This window comes from Panthera tigris, chromosome B4, assembly GCF_018350195.1.
Source record: "Panthera tigris isolate Pti1 chromosome B4, P.tigris_Pti1_mat1.1, whole genome shotgun sequence".
In the NCBI taxonomy this organism is placed as follows: Eukaryota; Metazoa; Chordata; class Mammalia; order Carnivora; family Felidae; genus Panthera; species Panthera tigris.
In genome coordinates, this window is record NC_056666.1 from 76,776,973 (window position 1) to 76,803,875 (window position 26,903).

The 26,903-nt window shown below is 37.6% G+C and overlaps 1 protein-coding gene across 8 annotated transcripts in view; it reads left to right on the forward strand.

Annotated features, from left to right (window-relative positions):
- ATF1 (activating transcription factor 1) overlaps positions 1-24,502 on the forward strand; it is an 81,494-nt gene extending 56,992 nt beyond the window's left edge. For 6 of the 8 annotated variants that reach the window (XM_042992278.1, XM_042992279.1, XM_015542239.2 and 3 more), the window contains 4 exons: positions 11,057-11,187; positions 15,502-15,684; positions 15,770-15,929; positions 23,001-24,502. In XM_042992278.1, coding sequence (XP_042848212.1) covers positions 11,057-11,187; positions 15,502-15,684; positions 15,770-15,929; positions 23,001-23,145 — 619 coding nt within the window. In that variant the 3' untranslated portion in view covers positions 23,146-24,502. Of the gene's footprint in view, positions 1-2,449; positions 2,526-11,056; positions 11,188-15,501; positions 15,685-15,769; positions 15,930-18,940; positions 19,061-23,000 lie in introns of all 8 variants that reach the window. The other 2 variants (XR_006219942.1, XM_042992281.1) reach the window with 2 other exon arrangements.
- The last annotated feature ends 2,401 nt before the right edge of the window (positions 24,503-26,903 follow it).

Here is a 26,903-nt window from a genome sequence, read left to right on the forward strand (position 1 = left end):
TCTTAACCAGCTGGATCACACATGATATAGTTGCTTTTCAGAGATTCCTCTGCCACAAACCTACTACAACAGTTTTTTCTACATTCTGATTTGTCCTATGTTTTTCCTCTTTAGACAACCATCCTCATTTTAGAACAAAAAAATATATATATTTCTCATGCCCTTTTTTAACACATCTTTCCTGGCACATGGAGATGTTTTATTCTTACTAGCTTTAATTACATATAGCAATTAGACTTCTTAACCCTTAGAAACCTTAATTTCTACTGAAAATTAAAGCGTTCTTAAAATTTGCAAATCAAAATTTCCAAAAACACGTCCTTTAAAATTGTCCAATATAGCATTAACATATCTAAATATCTTTTAGATTCTCCGTGATAAATGTTATTAATGTTGCAGTATTTTATCTTATTTGGAAATGATTTTGGTATTTGATGAGTTTAGTGTTAGTTAAATCATTTAATCTATCTCAGTAAAGTAAGGTTTTAGATTCTGCCACCCCCAAATTGGGGAAAACGGTTTAAGTAGACATAATATCACTGAAAAGTTCATTGGTAAACTTTTATCTTGCATACATATATTTGTCTCTAATAATTATGTGTAGATTATGTACAAATACTTCATTCAACATTTAACAAAGTCAGCCATTATCCTATTATTTTTTTGTTGACAGAGTAAGAGATAACATGAACTTATGTAGAATAAAAGTTTTCTATTTAATGTCGATAACTCTAAAGCCATGTCTGTTTTAATTAAACCATCAATCTTAAACTAGATTTCATGTCAAATATTTTTTCAGATATATGAATTTGAAAAAAATTTTGTTAGTTTCTTTCTGAGAGTTTCAGAATGCCCAGTCCTTACAAATGCTTGCCTTTAAACCAACTAAATAGAGCTCTTTTACAAATTAATTTAAGCAATATCAAATAACTACAACACCTCTGTATAGACACATGTGAACATACAGACTGTAGAGACCTTATAGCTTCGGTTTTAAAATTATTACCATGAAATGGGTGCAAAAAATAACTAGTTATAAAAGTTGGATCTGAGTTTGGGTTCTTCTTTTTGTTTTTTGGTAGATGGAATAAGTTAAGGTTATCTGTTTGAATGGCTAAAGCTTTTTCGAATATTTGTGGAGAAGACACTTCAGATTTGGATTTGACCTTGGCAAGGCAAATTCTTTTTTTTAAGTTTCTATTTATTTTTTTAAGTACCCTCTATACCACATGAGGCTCCACTCACGACCGTGAGATCAAGAATAACATGCTCTTCCGACTGAGCCAGCCAGGCGCCCCTTGGCAAGTCAGGTTCTAAACTGCCTTCCCCCCTTTTGTTTTTTCCTTGATAAAAATTACCTCCATTGAATTTGCATTTTATTTTATTTTTTTCTAAATTTATTTTGAGAGAGAGAGAGAATCCCAAGCAGGCTCCGCACCAGCAGCACTGAGCCCAGTGCAGGGGCTCAGACCCACAAATCATGAGATCATGACCTGAGCCAAAACCAAGAGTTGGACGCCCAACCAACTGAGCCACTCAGGCACCCCTAAATTTGCATTTTAAAGAAATGGACTAGATAAGAGTTCCTAGAGAAGACCAGATAGAACATTGAACATTTATACTTTTTTTTTTTTTTTTTTTTTTTTTAAGTAATCTCTGTACCCCACATAGGGCTTGAACTCACAACACCAAGATCAAAACTTGGATGCTTTACCGACTGAGCCAGTCAGGTGCCCTGAACATTTTACATTTCTTTTATGTTTATTTATTTTGAGAGAGAATCTCAAGCAGGCCCTGCGCTGTCAGTGCAGAATCCTACGCGGGGTTTGATCCGAAACATGAGGCCATGATTGGAGCCGAAATCAAGAGCTGCCTGAGCCACCCAGGCACCCCAATTATAAGCCTTTTGAGATAAATAGGGGAGGTTTGGACATTGGTGATCTTTGAATTGTTCTTAGAACCATACCTCTTGTCCTATAAATACTAGATTCTTAAAACAAGGACAGCTCTTTTTAATTCCTCAAAGAATTGGGTTGTTGACAAAAGGATACCAAAGTACTGACACCCATCCCCCTAGGAGAATGTTTTCTTTCTCTCTGGGTACATTTAGCTTAGGGGAGAAGGCTTTTAAGAAAAACTATCAGGTTTACGGGGCGCCTGGGTGGCTCAGTCGGTTGAGCAGTTGAGCGCCCAACTTCGGCTCAGGTCGTGACCTCACAGCCCCGCGTCGGGCTCCGTGCTGACAGCTCAGAGCCTGGAGCCTGCTTTGGATTCTGTGTCTCCCTCTCACTCTGCCCCTCTCCCACTCATGCTCTGTCAAAAATAAACATTTTAAAAATCTTTTTTTTTTTTTTTTTTAAAGAAAAACTATCAGGCTCTCAATATCAGCATGCAATTTGGTCAGATTTCTGATTATAGAGTTATTAAGTCCTTTCAAATATCTTGTTAGGTTTCAGCAGGACAAACAGTAAATATTTCTGGCAACCTTATGGACCCAAGATGCCTCCTCAAAGAGGGAATGAAAGGTACTCTCTTAATATCTAGAGGTGGGGTGCCTAGGTGCCTCAGTTGGTTAAGCATCTGGCTCTATCTCAGCTCAGGTCTCGATCTCAGGGTTGTGAATTCAGGCCTGAGTTGGGCTCCTCACTGGGCATGAAGCCTACTTTAAAAACAGAAGAAGAAGATCTGGAGTTACTCCCAAACACAGCCAAAGAAAGAAGAGACGGCCTCCTGTCCCAGGCAGGCAGAAAGCCAAGCCATGTTCTTAGGAGGTAACAAGAAGCAAAAAGAAAATAGTTATTTCCAGGAGAGAAAGGATCATTATCCACTGGGTTTGGATTTGGAAAGGAAGGGACAACATGAATTTTCATTTCCCTTCTCTCAACTCGGCCCAGGAGATCCATCTATTTATAAAAACTCTTGAGGGTCCTCCCTAGTTTAAGAAATTCTTTAACTACAGCCCTCGGTTCAGCCTTAGAGTAAGGAATGAGAGATACCTGAAGAGGATCACCAGTAGCCCCAAGTGGTCTTCTTTCAAAAGGTCATTGTCTTTTCAGAGTGGAAAGGCAGTTCAGACAGAAGCTCACTAGGATGAGTACTCAAAGGACAGACGAGAGTGGCAGGAATTACATCAGTCTTCTGTGTAGTCTTGTTTTAGATAATTTTTCTGTTTTTCATTAGCTGTTTGCCATGAGTCTTTTAATGAAAACTATTTTGGGATTTTGAAATCTTTTGGAGGCCTCTTCTTGCCAATTAAAACAGGTAATCAGCCATTGCTTTCAAGTGTACCTCTTAAATGAATGATCTTGTCTAATTCAGCATTCCTCATAACAGCCATCGTAATTCCATGTTGTTTTGGTAAAAAAAAAAAAAAAAAAAAAAAAAATTTGCTAGGTATCTAACTTCTGGGCCTATAGTTCTTAAACATAAAATAAGCAGGTTTGCCAGAAGGTGGCACACTAACTCTAGATCTAAAGGATCTCTTGTTTTAACTAGGCCTTTGGGTTTCTCCGAGCCAAACTAATCCCTAAGAGGGACTTGCTTTGGGGTTGGAATTTATGGGTTGTTTTACAGTGTGCTTCACTGCACGGAAGTTTTCTGGAGATCAGTGGGTGACCTAGTGTCAATCTAACCTGTTCCTTGACTAGCTTCTACTACGTTGAGAGTCTTTGAGTTAGGTGGTAAGTGCTGTAACAGCTCTTAAGTGATTTGACCTGGACCCACCAATTTTTGTGGCTTTTTAGTTTCTGAAATCCCCACTAGCAATTACATTTACATAAAACAAGACAAACATGTGCCCCTCAGCACACCACCAGTAACCAAAACATGTCACTGCAGAGTGGTTAAGAGAAGTCTTTGTGCACTACCAGCAGTTCCCAATGTGAGCTAAACCAGCAGACTCCATTCAGGGAGACTGTGGACTGGAAATGAATAAGACTAAACCAACATACTCCAGTAAATGGGGACTGGAGACTGGAACTAGGAAAGGATTCCAAAGTGGAAATGTGGGCTGAACCAAGGGCTGAGGGCTGGTGCTTCCTTAGAACCTCCTATTATTCTAGCCTGACCCATTAATACTTTATTGGAAAGTCAGATCTGCAGCTTGAATGCAAAAAGAGCAGAGCTAAAACTGAGAGGGACTTACCAATGGCCCTTGGAAACAGGGAGAAAGATGGTGAACTCTGAAGGGTTTGCAGGGCTCATGCCTGTGTTTTTCATTGTCCCCAGATACTGCCAGAAGTTCGTTTCTGATCCTGAAGCCACCATATCTGTTAAACAGAATTCAGCCACGTAAATTTGAAGGTCTAAGTGGCTTTATTAAATAATTCCTGAATTGGGCAGATCCTATCTAGCAAGTAGAGGGGAGCCAAGGAGCTATACAGAACGGAAGTTTTTGTTTTTTTAATGTTTATTGATTTTTGAAAGAGACAGAGACAGAATGCGAGTGGGTTAGGGGCAGAGAGAGGGAGGCACAGAATCCGAAGCAGGCTCCAGGCTCCGAGCTGTCAGCACAGAGCCCGACGTGGGGCTCAAACTCACAAGCTGTGAGATCATGACCCGAGCTGAAGTCGGACACTCAACCAACTGAGCCACCCAGGCACCCCCAAAACAGAAGGTTTTTAAAGGAAGGAGGGTGGGGCAAGAAAGTTTTAGCAAAAGAACAGGATTGTTCCAGCAGGGTATCTTTCTCTTAGTGGGAAGAGCAGTGGTTCTTTTGATGCAGATGACCTCGTCCTCCTCTGGGAGAAGGAGAGGGCCTGTGTGGCCCTCACTGGTACTGATCTGAAAAGCTCTGACTGACTAGTAAAGACTACATTTCTGGAGGAGGTTTACAGATTAGGTATTAAGCTCTGGGTTGGGGATTTGGCCTAAGTGATGCCATTTTGGGCCTGTGGTTTTCTTTTTAACAATACAAATACATGAGCTGAAACCAGAGTGAGAAGCAGAAGCAAGCCTGAAAACCAAAGTGCACACATTGCTTTAGGTCTACTGCAGGAAAGGACTCTGAACCTGAGAGTTTTGTATTAAGCTGGGATTTCTGCAGGAGGCTAGAACATCTGAAAGGAAGCTTCCCCCAAAGTAAGCTTTCTGCATTATACCAAATTAGGATCAACCAAATATGAATTCAGAGTGAAAAATCATCAAACATACAAGGAAATAAACCATGATAAGTGAGAATCCATACAAACAATATATAATCAACTCAGAAATGCAGGAAAAGTATTTGATAAAATTCAGCACCCATTTATAAATTTTTAGCAAATAAATAATAAAAATGGGCTTCCCTAGCATATATAGACCTAGGGAATTGAATGAACTACACATACGACATGCAGTGGCTCAAGTCCCAGACTGAACAGTAATTACCTGGTGCACATATGGACCAGATCTGAGTAACACTGCAAAAGCTTTGAAAACTGAAATGACATTGGAACCACAGTCCACTGAATGCTGGTCAAAATCAATGGCCTGGACACAACTAGGTTGATAGCCTGCTAAAACAAGAATATCAAAATTTCTCCATAGGATTTAAACAAGATCCCAGAGTCTGGTATCATAATACTGAAAATGTCCCATGTCCCAAATTACTTGGCATACCAAGAACCCAGAAGAATCTTAACTTGGCATGGGAAGACTGTCAGCAGATGTCATCTCCTAGATGACACAGATGTTGGAGTTATGGGACAAAAACTTAAAGGAGCTATTAAAATGTCCTAACAAGTGTGAATTCTCTTGAAATGAATAGAAAGATAAGAACTCCTAGCAAAAAGTAGAAGCTATAAAGAGAACTAAATAGAAATTTTAGAGCTGAGAAATCCAGTAACAGAAATAAAACCTCACTGGATGGGTTGAATAGGAAAATAAAGATGAGATAGCTTCAAAGATAGTTCATTGGAGATTATCCAGTCTGAACTAAAGATTAGAAAAATTCACTAATTTTCAGAGACTTGTGAGACAATACCAAAAGTTTTAATATTTGTGTCATTCGAGTCATAGGAGAGGAAGAAGTATGTTGCAGAAAAAAATATTTAAAGAAATAATAGCTGGAATGTTTTCAAATTTGGTGAAACCCACAGATTCAAAAAGCTCAGCAAACGCTAAGCCATAGATAAACACAAACCCCTCCCCAGACAAGTCATAATCAAACTGGTGAAGACTAAAGACAAAAATCTTGTGCACAGAGAAAAATGACGTTACTTTAAAGGGAACAGTGTAAATCACTATAGATTTCTGATCAAAAACGAGGCTAGAAGGAAATGAAATACATTTTTAAAAAATTTTTTAAGTTGGTTTATTTTGAGAGAGAGAGAGAGAGCACATGTGTGCATGCACAATTAGGGGAAGAACAGAGAGGGAGAGAGGGAATCCCAAGCAGGCTCTGCACTGAAGCACAGAATTTTACAGTGCTGAAAGAAAAGAATTGTCAATCCAGAATTTTTTATCTAGTGAAAATATCCCTCAGAAATGGGAGGTGAAATAAATATTTTCAGATGAAGGAAAACTAAGAGCAGTCATTGACAGCATACCTGCTCTAAAGTAACTGCTAAGAGGGGCGCCTGCGTGGCTCAATTGGTAAAGTGTCTGACTTTGGCTCAGGTCATGATCTCACGGCTTGTGAGTTCGAGCCCCACGTTGGGCTCTGGGCTGACAGCTCAGAGCCTGGAGCCTGCTTCAGATTCTGTGTCCCTCTCTCACTCTGCACCTCCCCTGCTTGTGCTTGCTCACTCTCCCTCGTGCTCTCTCTCAAGAATAAAAAAAAAGAAAGTAACTGCTAAGAAAGCTCTTAAGATAGAAATCTGGAAGGTTAAGAATGAAGAAACAGCAACAGCAAGATCTGGGCAAGTATAATGAACTATTCTCCTGTTGAATTCTTTAAAATATGTTTGGTTGACAAGAAAATATGGCATTGTCTGATGGGGCTTTTAATGTATGTAGATGTAATGCAGATGTAATGTGTAAGACAACTATAACATAAGGGGGGAGATAAAGAGACTCATTCTGGAGGTAAGGTTTCTCAGGTTCACTTGACATGGTAAAACAGTGATTCTAAGTAGATGAGGTCTATTAGAACTCCTTAGAGCAATTACTAAATTATATGAAGAGATTTTGTCAAACATATGATAAAGTGGAGTTCTGAAAACTCTTCAAATCCAAAAGAACACAGAAAACTTTTTATTTATTTATTTTTTTTAAGTAAGCTCTATTCCCAGTATGGGGCTTGAACTCATGACTCTGAGGATCAAGAGTTGCATGCTCTGGGGCACCTGGGTGGCTCAGTTGGTTAAGTATCTGACTTCAGCTCAGGTCATTATCTCACAGTTCATGGATTCAAGCCCGCATCGGGCTTTGTGCTGACAGCTCAGAACCTGGAGCCTGCAGCCTGCTTCAGATTCTGTGTCTCCCTTTCTCTCTGCCTCTCCCCTGCTTGCATTCTGTCTCTGTCTCAATAAATAAACGTTTAAAAAAATTTTTTTGCATGCTCTATCTACCAATTGAGGCAGCAAGGCAACCCCAGAAGACTTGAAAACAATTTTTTTTTTAAACATTTATTCATTTTTGAGAGATGGAGAGAGAGCACGAGTAGGGGAGGGGCAGAGAAAAAGGGAGACACAGAATCCGAAGCAGGCTCCAGGCTCTGAGCTGTCAGCACAGAGCCCGACATGGGGCTCGGAACTCATGAACCATGAGATCATGACCTGAGCCGAAGTCAGACGCCTAACCGATTGAGCCACCCAGGCACCCCCAGAAGACTTTTTTAAAAACAGAAAGCAGGGATCCTGGGATGGCTCAGTTGGTTAAGCATCTGACTGTGGCTCAGGTCATGATCTCACGATTTGTGAGTTTGAGCCTTGCATCAGGCTGTCTGCTGTCAGCGCAGTGTGTGCTTCAGATTCTTGGTTTCCCCCCTCTCTTCCCCTCTCCTGCTCACTTCTTTCTCTCTCTCAAAAATGAATTTAGAAAAACATAAAAAAAACCCAGAAAGCAAATAATTGGTAGGTCAAATGATAGCAATAATTAATATTTAGAAGACATGGCTTCAATTCATTAATTGAGATTATAAAACTATAAGCCAGTATTCCTCATGAATATAAACACAGCAAAATAAGAGCTTTAGCAAACTAAATACAATGACACATAAAAGGTGTTACACATGATGAAAAAGTAGGATTCATACCAGGAACGCAAGATTGGCTTAACATCTGAAAATCAATTAACGTAATACATCATATTTATAGAATAAGAAAAAAATGTATGATCATCTCAACGGACACAAGAAAAAGCATTTAACAAGTCCATTTGATAACATGCTCATCAAACAAATAGAAGGGAGCTTTTCAGGGGCGCCTGGGTGTTTGACTCTTGATTTCAGCTCAGGTCACGATCTCACAGTTAGTGGGATCGAGCCCCGCATCAGGTTCCGTGCTGAGCATAGAGCCTGCTTGGGATTTTCTCTTTTCCTCTCTGACCCTCACTTGCTCATGCGCACATGCACTCTCTCAAATAAATAAAGAGGGGGGTGCTCTTCAGCCTAATAAAGTACATCTATAAAAGCCCATAGCTAAGCATATTTAGTGATGTAAGAGTGAATGTTCTCTCCCTAAGATCATGAACACAACAAGGCTGTGGATGTCTGCTCTCACGACTTCTACCTAACATTGTATTCAGGCATTTAGGCAAGAAAATGAAATAAAAGGCATTCAGATTGGAAAGGAACAATTTGTAGACGACATGATCTCATATACAGAAAATCTTAAAGTACCCACTAAAATAAAGTAACGAGTTCAGCAAGGTAGCAGGAAACCTTACTTACCATCTATTGATTCTTTGGCACACAGGTGTCTTAATTTCTGTACTTTAAAAAAATTTTTTTTAATGTTTACTTTTGAGAGAGTGGGGGAAGGACAGAGAGAGAGAGACAGAATCCAAAGCAGGCTCCAGTCTCTGAGCTGTCAGCACAGAGCCCAACACAGGGCTCGAACCCACGAGCCATGAGATCATGACCTGAGTCGAAGTTGGATGCTTAACTGACTGAGCCACCCAGGTGCCCCTTCTGTACTTTTCTTTATACTCCAAATGTTCCATAACTTAAAAGTGAAAAAGAACTGGGCGCAGCATTCCGCAGTCTCATGCTAGGCTGGCTGCATAAGACCACACAGACATCTTGTTAAAGGGATTCTGGAGCTCTGTCCTGACCTACTCACTCAACTGTTCGGGGTATCAGATGGGAATGTGGATTCAGTAAACCTCTCCAGGCAATTCTGATACAAGCAGGTTTAGGAAACAGTGTGACCATTCTCCAAATGCCTAACATGGAGTCCTATAGGACTGCCCCTCCCTTATTCTCGATATGGAACATCTGTTGATACAGTCTACAAATTTATTAGCTTTTGGTGGGAAGATTGTCCAGAGTAAGGAGACAGTCTTTTTCAGTGTGGAAAACATTTTTCAGTGTGTTATAGAAGAAGAGCTGAAGGAACTAAAGTTATCTGGCCTCAAATAAAGAACTATAGCGATTGTGAAATGTTACAAAGTAGGGCATGGATATAGAATTTTGGTTAAGCTTAAATTTCTTTAGCTTTCCTGGGTGGAACCAGCTTTTGGTCTAAATAAGTAAGGGCTTAATAATTGAGGTTTGCTATTTGGAAGTTGTAGATGACTTATTCCCGGAAATAGAGGCTGTTAGGAATGCTAGGGCATTCCTGCATAGGCTGGAAGGTTGGCATAAATAACATAAAAGATCCTTTTCAATGATAAGGTTTTTTTCCCCCCTTTGTGACTATTTTTTGTTTTTTGTTTTTTTTTTTACAATGAACATAGAAATCTTAAGATTTCTTTTTTTATTTTTCTTCTAGAAAGAAATAATGCTTAATTGTCCCTCTGCCCCCAGTTGTGTTTTGGAAGTTCTTTCTTTTCAGCAAAGGAATCTTTTTCTATCTCCATATTCCTGTCATAAGTCCCATTTTACCAAGTCTGAGGGATACCTGTGGGATTATATTTACTTCCTGTTAAACAATTTTATTGAGGCGCCTGGTGTCTCAGTCGGTGGAGCATGCAACTCTTGATCTTGGCGTTGTGAGTTCGAGCCTCACTTTGGGCATAGAGATTACCTAAAAATATTAAAACCATAAATAAACAGTTTTACTTATCACTAGTGTGTGCTTTTTATAGTAGTATTCTTATTTCTTATTGGTTTCTTAAAACTGTGGGCTTCTCACTATAGAGTTGAAGGGTGGAAAGACAAATTTGGTCTTTTTATTTATTTTTAATGTTTGTTTATTTTTAATTTTTTTTTTTTTTGTTTATTCATTTTTTTGAGAGACAGACTGAGAGTACGAGCAGGGGAGGGGCAGAGAGAGAAGGAGACACAGAGTCCAAAGCAGGTCTCAGGCTCTGAGCTGTCAGCATAGAGCCTGATGCGGGGCTTGAACTCACGAACGGTGAGATCATGACCTGAGCCGAAGTCAGCCGCTTAACCGACTGAGCCACCCAGGCGCCCCGATGTTTGTTTATTTTTGAGAAAGAAAGCGAGCATGAATGGGTGAGGGGCAGAGATAGGACACAGAATCCAAAGCAAGCTCCAGGCTCTGAGCTGTCAGTGCAAGGCCGACACGGGGCTCAAATTCATGAACCTTGAGATCATGACCTGAGCCAGAGTTGGACACTCAACCAACTGAGCCACCCAGGTGCCCCAGATTGGGTCTTTTTAAATAAAGGTCACTATTTAGAAAATGAATACTGTTCTTGTTAATTAATAAAATACCTTACAACGGAGTCATCTCTCTTGTAGGGAAAGAGACATTTCATACCTCTGTAAGGGCCTTGTACCTGTGTATTTGTTCATTGTCTCTTTTCCAGGAGCCATAAACTTTAAAGCATAACTCGCCTGCAGTACGTCATTACAGTAGTCTGTGCTGAACTGAGTGGCTCCTTGACAAAACAGTTAAAATGTCTAGTAGATTATTGTACTTTTAACCTGAGATTGAAAAAGGTTTGGCAGTTTGTTTTTATAAAGCTGTCCTCATTACCAGCATTAATTGAGTTTTATTTTTCACAGAAAAATTTTGAAAGATCTATCCTCTGAAGATACACGGGGCAGAAAAGGAGACGGAGAAAACCCTGGAGTTTCTGCTGTCACTTCTATGTCTGTTCCAACTCCCATCTATCAAACTAGCAGTGGACAGTACAGTACGTATAGGAATACATTTTTCCATGATGGATACACAAACGCTAAAGAAGTGGTGTATAGAAAGACTGTCATGCTTTAGTAGTGAGGATAATTAGTTGAAGGTTAGCATTTTGAGCCCAAAATAATGCAGAATACCTTTTCAGCATTATCTCATTTACTCCTTACAGCAACTTTGTGAGGTAGGCAGTTATCAATTTATGAGGAAACTGAGCCTTAGAGAGGTTAGATAATGTCCCTGAAGTTACCACACAGCTTGTAAGTGATATGCTTACTTTGGAGTTTTGACAGATGCATGGAGTTGTCTCACCACCACAATCAAGATATAATTTCATCACCCCATGGAATTCTTTGTGCTGTCCATTTGTAGAGGATTTTTCCTTCCATTCCTAACTCCTGTTCAAGTCTAATTGACTCTTGCCACAAAATCTGTGTCCCGTCCCCTCACGTCTCACACCTCCAATCACCACCATTACCCTGGCTTATACTCCTATCTGAATTACTGCACTGCACGTCCACTTGGTCATTTTGCTTCCATTCTTGCTCTCGTTTTCCATACTGCAGCCAAAGCAGTTTATTTAAAATGTCCATTAGGGGGCGCCTGGGTGGCTTGGTCGGTTAAGCGTCCGACTTCGGCTAAGGTCATGATCTTACGGTCCGTGAGTTCGAGCCCCGCATCGGGCTCTGTGCTGACGGCTCAGAGCCTGGAGCCTGTTTCAGATTCTGTGTCTCCCTCTCTCTCTGCTCCTCCCCTGTTCATGCTCTGTCTCTCTCTGTCTCGAAAATAAATAAACGTTAAAAAAAAAATTTTTTTTTTAAATAAATAAAAATAAATAAATAAAATGTCCATTAGATCACACCACTTTTGCTCCAGTGACTCTCTATCACCCCTAGAATAAGTCCTATAAGGCTAAGTTCCATTCAAGATCTGGCCTCACTTACCAAACTCCAATCTCATCTGCCACTGGCTGGCATTCTAGCAACACAGACTTTCTTGGAATTTCTCCAACATGAAGCTTGTTTCTGCCTCAGGATATTTGGGCTTGTCACCCCACTGCCTGGCACATTCTTCTCCCAGAGTCTCATATGGATGGCTTTTACATCCTTACTTCTGCTCAAGTGTCACTTCTCAAAGAGACCACTCTTTATTAAAATGTGCTCTCTTTATTTAGCTTTCTTACATTTTTCATAGCATTTATATGTAATTATTAAAAAGTACATATTTAATTATAGATTATACATAATTATAGATCAGTTTATTTATGATCTGTTCTCAAAGATAAGTTCCCTGAGGGAAAGAACTTTGTCTTGTTCACAGCTGTATTCTTGGCCTGGAGGCCCTGGCGCATAGTAAGCTTTCAGTGAAATTTGTCGTGAATAAGTTATTTAAAGAATATGTAAAAAACACCTCAATGAGGACACATAAGAAACTGAGAACAGTGGTTGCAAGGAAGGAGACCTGGGAACAAAGATCAGAGGCAGTTGAGAAGTTCACTTTCATTTTAAACAAAACTGATTTTTCTTTCCATACACATCCATTACTGTTTTCAAAAATCTTTTTCTTTCTTTGTTTTAAATTTTTTTAATGTTTTTATTTATTTTTGAGAGAGAGAGAGCACAAGCAGGGGAGGGGCAGAAAGAGAGGGAGACACAGAATCTGAGGCTCCAGGCTCCAAGCTGTCGGCACAGAGCCTGATGTGGGGCTTGAACCCACAAACCATGAGGTCATGACCTGACCTGAAATTGGACACTTAACTGACACCCCAAAATAAATACAGTTCAAACTGGTGTTTAAGACAGCATGATCCAATAGAACTTCCTTGCTGAAAATGTTTTATATTTGCATTGTCTAGTATAGTAGCCACTAAGCCATGTGTGACTGTTGAGCACTTGAAATGTGGCTCGTGAGACTGAGGAACTGAATTTCTTATCTTGCTTTCAGTTAATTTAATAGTCATATGTGACTAATGGCTACCGTATCAGTGTAGATTTAGAGTAGATTCAACCAGATAAATATACATGTTAAAAATAGGAAGATAGGTTATAAAAATGAAAACAATTCTGTATTATTACATATGTTTAACATCAAAAGATGTATCTCTCGGGGTGCTTGGGTGGCTCAGTCAATAAGCGTCTGACTTCAGCTCAGGTCATGATCTTGCAGTACGTGAGTTTGAGCTCCACATTGGGCTCTGTGCTGACAGCTCAAAGCCTGGAGCCTGCTTGGGATTCTGCCTCCCTCTCTCGCTCTGCCCCTCCTCTGCTCATGTTCCATCTCTGTCTCTCTCAAGAATAAACATTAAAAAAAAAAAAAAAAAGAATTGTACTTATTTCAATTATAACATATGAAATATCTCCCTAAGTTTCTATGTAGTTTTCATAATTCCTAATTTTAATTGTTTTAGAATAAGAAGCCATATTAATATATCATAATTTTTAACGTGCTGATATGCTACTTTTCTTAAAGAATTTTTTAGGGGTGCCTGAGTGCTCACGCTCTGTCTCTCTCTCTCAAAAATAAATAATAAACATTAAAAAAAAAGTATACATATGTGTGTATGGATACACATTTTGATGTGTGTTAATGTATCAGTCTATATGAACATAGGAAATGATTAGGAAGAGGATGTACATCGAAAATGGTTACCCCAGAATAAGGGTGTGGGGTGGCCAGTAGAATAAATTGGGATAGAGAATAGGACTTTTTATTTTACTTATATATTTACATTTATATATATGTATATATATAATGTGCGTTGGAGAGAAGGCGATTGAAAACAATTGCTAATATAAGTTTAAAACAAATCTCTGCATCTAAAAAATCTTAAACTGTCATTACTTCTAAAGTCATATAAATTAAAGTATGTAGAATATTTGTTGTGTGGTAGTGGATGAGAGATAATTATATACTCCTGAAAAAAAATATTATCAATTAAAACATACATTCAGACAAGTGTGTTTTGGCTTCCTGGTACCCAGAGTATAAAAGGAGAAGAAAAGTTGCATAATTATAATCTGGTAAGAGGGCACAGAGATGAGGCATTAGATTCTGAAGGGGATTTATTACGTGGGATTGCATAATGGTAAAATGCTTTCCATTTGATCATATCTTATGGGTGTTTCATGTAAGGTTTGAGAGGAAAGCATTAACATAAGTATAATTCATTGAGGGGCGCCTGGGTGGCCCAGTTCATTAAGCATCTGGCTCAGGTCATGATCTCACAGTTTGTGAGATCGAGCCCCGCATTGGGCTCTGCTCTGCGCTGACAGCGTGGAGCCTGCATGGGATTCTCTCTCTCCCTCTGCCCCTCCCCTGCTCACTCACTCTCAAAATAAACAAACATTAAAATAAATATATATATATATATATATATATATATATATATCATTGAAAAATGCTGTGGGACACATAGTAATGTGACCTCTTTCTCATGACAACCTTATTGGTGATTTTCACTAGGAAGTAACTTGAATAGATTACATTTTTAAAATATCACTTAAGTAAATAACATTTAGTACAATTTAATAGTGGTTACCCCTAGACAGCAGAACTCAGAAACAAAGTATGAAGATACATATTTTTTCATTATGTAACCTTTTATCCTCTTAAAAATTTTCCCATAGGCATAGGCCCATTTAATCTATTCAAAAATATTTTTAAGCTTATAATCTTTTTAATGCTTCTTTTGAATAAAAATACACAGTGTGTTAATGTTTCCTTCTACTGATTTTTCCTTTAAAAGTTAGCCATTGATGGGGCGCCTGGGTGGCTCTGTCAGTAAAGCGACCAACTTCAGCTCAGGCCATGATCTCACAGCTTGTGGGTTCAAGCCCCACATCGAGCTCTGTGCTGACAGCTCAGAGCCAGGAGCCTGCTTCAAATTCTGTGTCTCCCTCTCTCTCTGCCCCTCCCCTACTCACACTGTGTCTCTCTCCCTCAAGAATAAAATAAAACATTAAAAAAAAAAAAAAAAAAGTTAGCCATTGGTACCCTCTCCTAATGTTTCAGAACTGCTGTGACAACATTAGCAATTAGCATGCAGTGCTCCATTGAGCCCATAATGTGTTTTGACTAATCTACAGTTTGAGACTAAATTTAAGATTAGTGCACCTGAACTATAAAATTTTATAAAGAAATGCCATTTTATTTATTTTATTTCTTTTACATATAGTTCACTCAAAGTAGTTAACAGTTACCAAGTGGAACTGCATTCAGACCTGTTTTAATAAGTAGTGGCTGGGTTTTTTTTCACCAATCCTTTGCAATTAGTGTATTGTATAGCCTTACAATAGCTATGTTCTCTCTTTGGTTAAAGTTGCCATTGCCCCAAATGGAGCCTTACAACTGGCCAGCCCAGGCACAGATGGAGTACAGGGACTTCAGACATTAACCATGACAAATTCAGGCAGTACTCAGCAAGGGACAACAATTCTCCAATATGCACAGACCTCTGATGGACAGCAAATACTTGTGCCCAGCAACCAGGTGGTTGTACAAAGTAAGTATGTTTAAGTGTCTGTGGAAAACATCCCAATGTACTTTCAAAGACACTTATGAATTAACTCACTCTTCTGACCACACAGCTGCATCAGGAGATATGCAGACATATCAGATCCGTACCACACCGTCAGCTACTTCGCTGCCACAAACTGTGGTGATGACATCTCCTGTGACTCTTACATCTCAGACATCTAAGACAGATGACCCCCAACTGAAGAGAGAAATAAGGTTGATGAAAAACAGGTAGGTGGTAAAATTGTACTGCCAGAATGGGTAACGTTTTTGTAAATCTCAAAACGTAACCAGATGTTAACTGGAATTGTGAATTAAAAATGAGAGAGTTTTGGGGTGCCTGGCTAGCTCATTTGGTGGAGCACAACTTTATCTTGGGGTTGTGAGTTTGAGCCCCACATTGGCCATAAATAGAGCTTACTTTAAAAAAAGAGAGCTTTATTTTACTGAGTGTTATGTTGTATCTAGTTCATTTCCAAAGGATCCCATTGCTCAATCTCTTTATTTAATATATGACCTAGAGTTCTTTCATTTTTATTTTGTCTTTTGAATAGTACTATTAAGCAGAGCTTTTCGAACAGTATATTTTGTTCTTGCTGGGCTCACAAAAGTTAAATGAAAATAATAATTTGCTGTTTGCCATTGATAGTGGGAAGAGGAAAGAATTCCTAAAAAACTGATGGCCACAGAAATGCTAAAAATGAATTTTACCCATGAATATATATCAGTGATTTAACCTCCAGAAACATTTACTTTCATTTTAAATGTATTTTAAACATAGTAGTATTAGCTATATGTACATCAGCCATGAAAACCACCAGTTCTTTGAGAAAAAGAATATAATGGGTACCCTTCTGTAGTGAGTTTAAGGGGAAAAAAAAGAGAGAAAGGACACTAATAAAAACTATGTTAGGAATCAAAAAGGGTAGATACCCACATATAAAACAAATATTTAAAAAATTACAGGATTCTGTTTTTAACTCCTCTCAGTAAGTTAGAAAATTAGAATAAAAGGATGATTTTCTAAAGCAATAAAAATTATCATACAAGGACCAGAAGGATGCATTTAATTACTTCAAGATAAAATGTTTCTTTACTAAAAACTAAGAGCGAGCATCACTGTAATGAACTTAGTAACATGGCAGGGATTGTCCGTTGTCTTGGAGGTTCCAACAAATGCAGTAAGACAAGGATCTGAAGTAAGTTATGTAAATACTAGAAAAGAAGAACCGTGTTTTTTTGTTGATGATATGGTTGTGTACCTAGGATACCCAAAAGATTTGTTAAGAATTACTAGAATGAGGCTTCTCTTTCTGATAATATGACCTCGCTATGTAATATTATTAACAGCTTGATGAAATATAAAAACCACCCTTTTAAATGATTGGATGAGCCTCCAGGGAAGTAAGAGATATCTATTGAGGTTAGGAATCAATCAGAAGCACAAGACCATGAAGTTCATAAGCACTGAAGCAACCCCTGTATAATCTGTAAATTCATATCTTTGTGATTGGTATAGCTTTGGTATGCAAAGGGGACTAGGGCAAAGCCTGGGGTCTGTGCAGCCTGGGGGAACTGGATCAGAGATTGTTATTCTTCATGAAGTCAAGACCCAAGCAAAGTTGACCCTTGAACAATGGAGGCGTTGGGGTGCTGACCCCCACCGCCCCACAATTGAAAGTCTATAATTTTTGACTTCCCAAAAACTGAGTTGACTAGAATCCTTACTGATAACATAAACAGCCAATTAACACATATTTTTTATGTTATGTGTAGTTATATATACTGTATTCTTACAATAAAGGAAGCTAGAGAAAAAATACTAAGAAAATCATAAGGAAGAGAAAATACATTTATGGTACCATATTAAAAAAAAATCTGCATATAAGTAGACTCACACAGTTCAGACCCGTGTTGTTCAAGAGTCAGCTGAAATTTAAAAATGGTCTGGGTCCATAGTTCCCCAACTTTTTGGAAGAAAGCAGTCTTAACACAGCCTTTAACAAATTCCCATACATTGAGTTCTAACAAATACAAGTTGAAAAATCACAGACTGTCCAAGGAATTAGGCCTCCATCATCATATGTGCCAAGCCTTTATGTTATTTTCACAAAAATGTTTGAGGTGTATATAATATTATTTCCAGTTTTTCTGAGATGAGGAAACTGAGGCTTAGGTTAATTTCTTTGCCCAAGGTTAAACTACTTAGTAAGTGGTAGAGGTAGGATTTAAAAACACGGGTCCAGGTTTCAGAGTCCAAAGACTTAGATATTCGATAATACTGCACTACCTTTCAGGAGCAAGAGTCATCAGAGCACACAACAGAACAACTTTTGTAAAGCCTTCAGTTATCGGTCTACTAGATTTAAAGAAAAAAAAGGGTGTCCTTGAAAATCATCAAAGATCAAGAGACTATAAAAATGATAAAAATTGGAAAAGAAAAAATAAAATCGCTCTCCGTAGCAAATATATATTCATCTGCTTAGAATATCCAGGAGAATCATGTACAAAGTATTAGAAAGCTTGAAAAATAACCAGCATTGTACTGGAAACCTTTAACCATTTTGTAGTAAAACAAGAACAGAGGGTATTATGAGGATTTAAATGAAAGGAAATCCTTACCTACTATTTTTTATATAATTGCCTATTTTTTATTTATTTATTTATTTATTTATTTATTTATTTATTTATTTATTTTAACGTTTATTTATTTTTGAGACAGAGAGAGACAGAGCATGAACAGGGGAGGGTCAGAGAGAAGGAGACACAGAATCTGAAACAGGCTCCAGGCTCTGAGCTGTCAGCACAGAGCCCGACGCGGGGCTTGAACTCACGAACCGCGAGATCATGACCTGAGCCGAAGTCGGCCGCTTAACCGACTGAGCCACCCAGGCGCCCCATATAATTGCCTATTTTTTAAAACGGACTTACAGAAAAATTATTAGAAGTAATGAATTTATAACATTGCTAAATGTAACACCAGTATTCAAAAATCATATTTCTTTACATCAGTAATGGTTTGGTAAATAATTATTTAAAAGACACCATTTATGTTATCAACAAAATATCAGACAAGAAATCTAACAACAAAAGATGTCCAGGACAGTTATGAAAAATATTGTACAATGTCTTTGAAAGACCTTAAGGAAGATCTAAATAAAATGGAGAAATAAATACTATGTCCATAGATATGGAAACTCAGTATTATAAAGATGACTATTTTTCCCCCAATTGATCCATAGATTCAATGCAGTTCCAATCAAAACCTAAACAGGTTGTTTGAAGAACTTGACAAGTTGATACTAAAATTTATAGAAGAGTAAAGGGCCAAGAACAGCCAAAATATTCCAGACAAGAATAAGGTGAGGAGATACCAAGTTTTATTTAAAGCTGTGGTAATTGAAATAATGTGATAGTGGCATTGAGGGAAAAAAAAAATTGACCAATGAAATAGCTCAGAAACTGATCCATGGACACAGGACAGATTATTGGGGGAAGGAGGGACTCTTCAATAAATGGTATTAGGATAATTATTGATAAATGAAAAAATACTGGATTTCTTCCTCACACCATACACAAAATCATTGCAGAGAGATTAAAAACACAAATGTGAAAGATGAAATTTTGAAACTTTTAAGTGAAAATATATAATCTTATGGTTTCAGGATTAGGGAAAGATAACTTAAAACAATGCACACCCCTCCCACAAACATTAACACAAAAGATTAATGAATCTTCATTAAAATTAATAATTTCTGTTCATCTGTAGAGTGAAAATACAAGCTCCAACCCTATAGAAGATATTTGAAACATATCTAACAACAACAAAAAGATTTGTTTGAAAAAAACAAAAATATCTTCTAAGTTATTAAGTACAACCTAATGGAAGAAAAATTGGCAAAATATATGAATAGGCATTTCTCAGAAAACACAAGTGGTTAATAATCGTATGAAAGATTATTCACCCTTATCAATCAGTAATCAAAGAAATGCAAATTAATACCACACATTTAGTTACCATTTATCCCCACCCAATTGGCAAAAATCTTCAAAGTCTAACCAGGAAGTGGCAAGGATTTGAAACAGTGAAACTCAGAGACTGCCTATGGCAGTGAAAGTTGGTATAATCACTTTGGATTAATTGGCCTTATCTTGTACAGTTGACCTGGATATGCTCTATGAGCTGTTTCACTCTGTGTATGTGACTGAGACTTTTGCAGGAAGTATGCATAAAAATGTTCACAACAACAAAAATCAGGAAACAACCTAAATAGTAACAGAATGGACACATAAATTTTGGTTGTCTTTATTCAATCTGATAGTGTTCATGTGTATTGATTGATCACTGTAACATGAATAAGTATTAGGAAAATAAAGTTAAGTGAAAATAGGTTGTAACAGAATACATAAAGTGTCATATTTTAAAGTAAGTTTTAGGGGTGCCTGGGTGGCTCAGTCGGTTAAGCAGCCGACTTCGGCTCAGGTCATGATCTCACAGCCCATGAGTTCGAGCCCCGCGTCGGGCTCTGTGCTGACAGCTCAGAGCCTGGAGCCTGTTTCGGATTCTGTGTCTCCCTCTCTCTGACCCTCCCCCCTTCATGCTTTCATGCTCTGTCTCTCTCTGTCTCAAAAATAAATGTTAAAATAAGTTTTAGAATATAAGCAAACTAAATTATATACAATTTAGAGACGTATAAATATTACTGAAACCATGAAAATAAGTAAAAGATTGAAGCTAGTAATTGCTTCCAGGCAAGAGGCAGGGGTATGGAATCAGGAAATAGCACAGAAATTTCTTCAACAGTATAGATCATATGTTCTCTTATTAAATCAGGTGTTGGGTTTACATGTGTTCATTTATTATGCTTCATAACATTACACCACATACTTTTGTGTGTATAGTATATCATAATAAATTTTTTTAATTACAGTGATTTATAAGGAAATTTAGTAAGTTTTTCTACTATGAATTACCGTCTTGAAAATAATAATGGGAAGTAATATTCGCATTAGTGGCAAAAAATCATAAAACCCTTAGTAAACACAATAGGAGAAGATTACATTTAAGTTTGTTTATTTATTTTGAGAGAAAACTAGAAAATGAGCAGGGGAGAGGCAGAGAGAGAGGGAGACAGAGAATCCCAAGCAGGCTCCACGCTGTCAGCACAGAGCCCAATGTGGGGCTCAAATTCACAAACCATGAGATCATGACCTGAGCGAAAACCAAGAGTCAGATGCTTAACCAGTTGAGCCACCCAGGTGCCCCTAAAATATACATATAAATTTAATGTGATTCAAACTAGAACCTCTATAGATCTCCATGGAATTGGACAACATAAGATGAGAGTTGACATGAAAGAAAAAAGTGTTCTAGAATGGTCAAGAACAGGAAGAGGTTACTTGTTCCATTAGGCATTAAAACATACTCTCTAAAGCCACTGTAATCAAAACTTGGTATCAGCACAGGAGCAGACAATAACATTAGCAAACAGGATAGAGCCCAGAAATAGCTTTTTATGCTAGTTAAGTACAGTACTTCTAAAAGATGGCATATTTAATAAATGTTAACTGACACCGCATCTGAAAGAAAATTAAATTAGACTCCTCTATTTTATATCACATACGAAAGTAATTCCAAATGGATTAAAGACTTAATTGTGAAAAATTAAGCAATAAAATTATCTTTAAAATTAAGAGAGAAATATATAGTGCATGGAATTTTAACCTAAGCCAAGAAAAAGACTAAAAAAGAAGCATTTATGGTATAAGATATAAAAATATGAGAAGTCAAATGATAGATTAGAAAATAATATATAAAAACAGGGGCGCTTGGGTGGCTTGGTTGGTAAAGCATCTGACTCTTCATCTCAGCTCAGGTCATGATCTCATGGTTTGTGGGTTTGAGCCCCGTGTCAGGCTCCATGCTGACAGCTCAGAGCCTGCTTGGGGTTCTCTCTCTCCCTCTCTCTCTCTGCCCCTCCCCTGCTCGCACTCTCTCTCTCTCTCTTCCTCTCTCAAAATAAATAAACTTTTAAAAAGGAAATAATATAAAAACAGATAAAGGATTAATATGTATAATGCACACAGAGTTCTTAGGTTGTCTTTATAATTTCTCATCGTAAAACAGGAAAAGGTATGAATGGAAAAAGGGTATGAACAGGCAGTTTACATAAGAGATCCAAAGACCGGGACGCCTGGGTGGCTCAGTTGGTTAAGTGTCCGACTTCGGCTCAGGTCGTGATCTCACGGTCCGTGAGTTCAAGCCCGGTGTCGAGCTCTGTGCTGATAGCTTAGAGCCTGGAGCCTGCTTCGGATTCTGTGTCTCCCTCTCTCTCTGACCCTCCCCCGTTCACGTTCTGTCTCTGTCACAAAAATAAACGTACATTAAAAAAATTAAAAAAAAAAAAAAGATCCAAAAGACCAATAGGCTTTTGAAAAGATGTTCAATCTCACTAGTAGTTAGGGATGAAAATGAATTAACAATAAAGTGTACATGGCAAGGATCTATACCTACTTGGAAACATCATTAAAATAAAACAGTGTAAAAAAAGCAAGTTGCAGATAATACCTACAGTACATAATATAAAAAATACTCAAAATAATACCGCTCTACATATGTGATACATGTATGTGACTTCACAGAAATATTCTAAGAGGACATTTACAAAACTGAGTATCAAGCACTGTTTGTAATTAAAACTTAAATAAAAATTGAAGAAACAGTGTCAAAAGCCAGAGGACCCATAAATTTGAATCCTTGGTTTTGGGACATATGCTCACAAAGAACCTGGTGTTAAGAACATGCATAGCAGCTAAAATGAGAAACAGCCCCAAGGAATAGATCAATACGCTATGGTGATGGTCACACAATGGAATACACTCAGCAACAGTAAGGAACAAACCACCTCGAAGCAACATCGATGAGCCTCAAAAGTATACTGAGTGAAAGGAGACCAGACACAAGGGCGCACACTGTATGACTCTGTTATTTGAGGTTCTAGAATAGGACAATCTTGATCTGTGGTGATAAAATCTGAACATTAGTTGTTTGGGGAGAGCACTGACCAGGAATGGGCACGAGGCAACTTTCTGGGACAAGAAAGAAGTTCTCTGTCTTGATAAGTGTGGGGGTTATATAGGTATGTGCATTTGCCAAAACCGATTGAATTCTGCACTTAAGATCTATGTATTTTGGTTCTGTAGAGATGTAGAGAGATGACCAGGGAGGATTACTGAGGTGCATTTACCATTTAAAGAATGTGAACTTTTTTTCTAACATTGGTTTTTAATGCCTATGTTTAGAGAAGCTGCTCGAGAATGTCGCAGAAAGAAGAAAGAATATGTGAAATGCCTGGAAAATCGAGTTGCAGTCTTGGAAAATCAAAATAAAACTCTAATAGAAGAGTTAAAAACTTTGAAGGATCTTTATTCTCATAAAAGTGTTTGATTAAGAAAGAAAATATTTTTGCAGACTTGCCTAAAAATTAGATGGATTTCTTTTCTTTTTAGTGGAGTTTTATAAATTAAAAGGTCAAAAATGGAGCTTTTTATTTAGGCTTTTGCAACTCAAAGATAATCTTATGCAAGAGATCTGGTGACAGAAGATGAAGTGGAAAATGACCTCAAGGAAGTCACTAGCACAGGTGGAAGCTCTGGAAAAATGAAACCCACTGAAGAAGAGGGAAGTGAGCTCTCACACCAATTTGAATTTCCTAAATGACAATAACCCAAAAATGCCAGAGAAGATGAAATTTGGTAAATTATTTTTAAAATCAGTTTACCCTGTAGGTTTGCATTTCTTACTGTTTCCTAAAATTTACCTTTTTCACTTGTGTGTGTGCGCGCGCGAGTGTTTTATTTCTGCCAATAAATTTTAAATTACAAATAGAAAAGCTAATACATAACTAAATATATAAATTATGTGTTCTGATTACGTATACTTGTTCTATCGTCATATCGTTGAAATGGGTTTTTTAAAGTTTGTTTCTTAGACTTGAGAGGCTTTTGAGACTTGGGTTTAACTGTTTTTGAGGCTTTGTCCTCAAAGGCATTTAAGGTACATGAATGAAGTATGGTGATTTTGTAACATTTTTTATCAGAATGGAAAGAGAACTTCTGTTTAAAAGTTTGATACTTTTAAATAGTTTGTTTTTTGGTTACTCTGGGAATGGAGATTTTCTACAAATATATAATAAATTGTTTTTTGATTCTATATTCTGTATGCAGTTGAATATACATTACCTATTCTGTTGTGCTTTAATAGAATGGAATGTTTACAGGCCCTTGAGATATTAGAGTATTTTTTTAAAATCTTCTGAAGATACATACCAAAGTTTTCCAAGAGGATTTTATAATCAATTTAATGTAAGGTTTATCAGATTCTAAAATCGTATGGTTATTAAGGCAATTTTATGTTAGAGACTATTTTGTAATGTAGCGAATGGTACATTTCTAAGAAAAGTGACTGCCGATATATTTTTATAGCTAATCTTTATAAATTCTAAAGTTGAGTTTTTAATTATTTTAAATGTTTATATAGTTTAGTAAAAAAAAAATATTTTGCATCTCAAAAGTATCATTTTTATATTATGAGAAGTAAAGTTTCCAGATTGGCTAATATTTGAATTGCAAGTTTTGTATGCAGTTTATCCAAAGCTCAAGAATGCCATCCATACCCCAGTGTTTAACCTCTGTATTCCAGTTTGTATACACTCTGAAATTGTACTGCAGAACTATTGTGCGCTTCTTACACAATATGTATCATATTGTTGTCTGTGAAATTAAAGGATATTTGATAAAATTAAGTTTGCTGAATGTAAAATATATTGTTATATGAACAGCAAGCTTCCTGATGACCATTCTGTTAATTATACTAACTACAGGACCTGTCTAGTTTTAAAATGAGGATAAATTTAAAATTCTGGTCTACACAGCTTGTTTTTAAAAAAAATTTTTTTTTAACGTTTATTAATTTTTGAGAGACAGAGACAGAGCATGAGTGGGGAAGGGCAGAGAGACACAGAATCTGAAACAGGCTCCAGGCTCTGAGCTGTCAGCACCGAGCCTGACGCGGGGCTCAAACTCACGAACTGCAAGATCCTGACCTGAGCCGGAGTCAGATGCTCAACCGACTGAGCCACCTGGGTGCCCCTACACAGCCTGTTTTAAGAGAGGATATCTTTAGATGTTTGATTCAGTCAGAACCAATTATAATAAACTAAAAGTAGGTAACTTTTTTGTTCTGCAATTGTTTATGGTTAAGGAACCTGTAATGTGGAAATCTCAACACAATTGACAAATTTGTGTAATCTTAATGAAAAACTCCATTAACAGTATTTTTTAAATGAGACTCTGTTGATTTGGCAGTTTATGAGAAGAAAAAAAAAAGTTTAATCACCAGTAGGATTACTTATATCACTTATTATTTGATATGAAGCCAAGACTCTCAGGCCGATTAGGCCCGAAGAACATGAGGAGGTATGGGGTGTGTTATACCAAGAGTATTTTAAAGGTTACATTATATATAGGGTATCTTACAAGATTTTAAGATCTGTTAATGTTTGGCTGCCATAGAGATCCTTTAGCTCTTAATGCCTTAACAGGTGGACATCCACAAACATTTATAAACTTAACACTGCCTGCAGATTTCTGGTGTAGGGCCTTGCTTTCAACTAAATCAAGTTAGGCTAGCAATATGTAACAGGCATGAGCAAGCTACTGCTGAATCCATAAATGCATACCAGATTATCTTTCAAGAGGTTGGTTTTTTAATTTTTTTTTTTTTAATGGTTTATTTTTTATTTTCAAGAGAGAGAGCAAGCAGGGGAGGGGCAGAGAAAGACACAGAATCTGAAGCAGGCTCCAGGCTCTGAGCTGTCAGCACAGGACCTGATGTGGGGCTCAAACTCACAAACCGCGAGATCATGACCTGAGCTGAAGTTGGGTACTTAACCAGCTGAGCCACCCAGGCGCCCCAATGTTTATTTTTGACAGAGAGAGAGAGAGAGATACAGAGCACAAGTGGGGCAGGGGCAGAGAGAGAGGGAGCCAGAATCCGAAGCAGGCTCCAGGCCCTGAGCTGTCAGCACAGAGCCCAACGTGGGACGAGATCACAATCTGTGCTGAAGTGGAACGCTTAACCCATCGAGCCACCCAGGCATCCCTCAAGAGGTTTTTCTAACTTGAATCCAAGAAGGGGCTTATGAAATTTTAAAAGTGAGTATAGTCCAAACCTGAAATTACACTCCAAAAGTTCAATAGGCCAGTGAAATTATTTCATTGGCTTAGTTTTCTATTTTACATATATTATCAGTTTATTATGGAAATAATTATTGCCCATCAACAGTCTTGAGTATATAAATTAAGATACCCCTTTAATTTTACTGTACTGTGAATGGCACATGTTGGAGCTTTGCAAATCTTAAGTACAGTTGACCCTTAAGCAATGCAGGGGTCAGGGGCATAGACTTCTGTTGCAGTCAAAAATCAATGTACAACTTTTGATTCCCTAAGAACTAATACGAACCTACTGTTGACCAGAAGAAGCCTCACCACTAACAGTCAACATATACTTTGTATGTTCCATGTGTCATATATTGCATTCTTAGAATAAAGCTCAAGAAAATACTAAAATCACAAGAGAAAATACATTTCCAGTACTGTTACTGAAAAAAATCCATGTGTATGTGGACCCATGCATTTGACACCTGTGTTGGTCAAGGATCAACCGTGTTTTGGTTTGTTCATTTAGCAATTATTACATTGAAGTTACTGTTTAAATCTGTTTTTCTCCAGTTAAAAAACATGGACATAGAAGTGATATAAAAATAAATGTTTATGGCTTGTAACTACATAGTTTTAATGGCAGTTCAAATTCCCAGAAAAGATGCTGTAAAAATGATATAAAGTGAGTGAAATTTGACCAAGGACTTGATTTAAAGGAAAAGTCACAGGTTATAGTGAAACAATGTCAAAGTATATGAAACTCTAATTACAATTATATTTGTTCTACAAAGTTGGTTTTTATTTTTTTTTACATTTATTTTTGAGAGACCGAGACAGAGTGCAAATGGGGGAGGGGCAGAGAGAAAGAGACAGAAGCCGAAGCAGGCTCCAGGCCCTGAGAAAGCTGTCAGCACAGAGCCCAACGCAGGGCTCAAACTCACGAACCGTGAGATCATGACGTAGGCCGAAGTTGGATGCTTA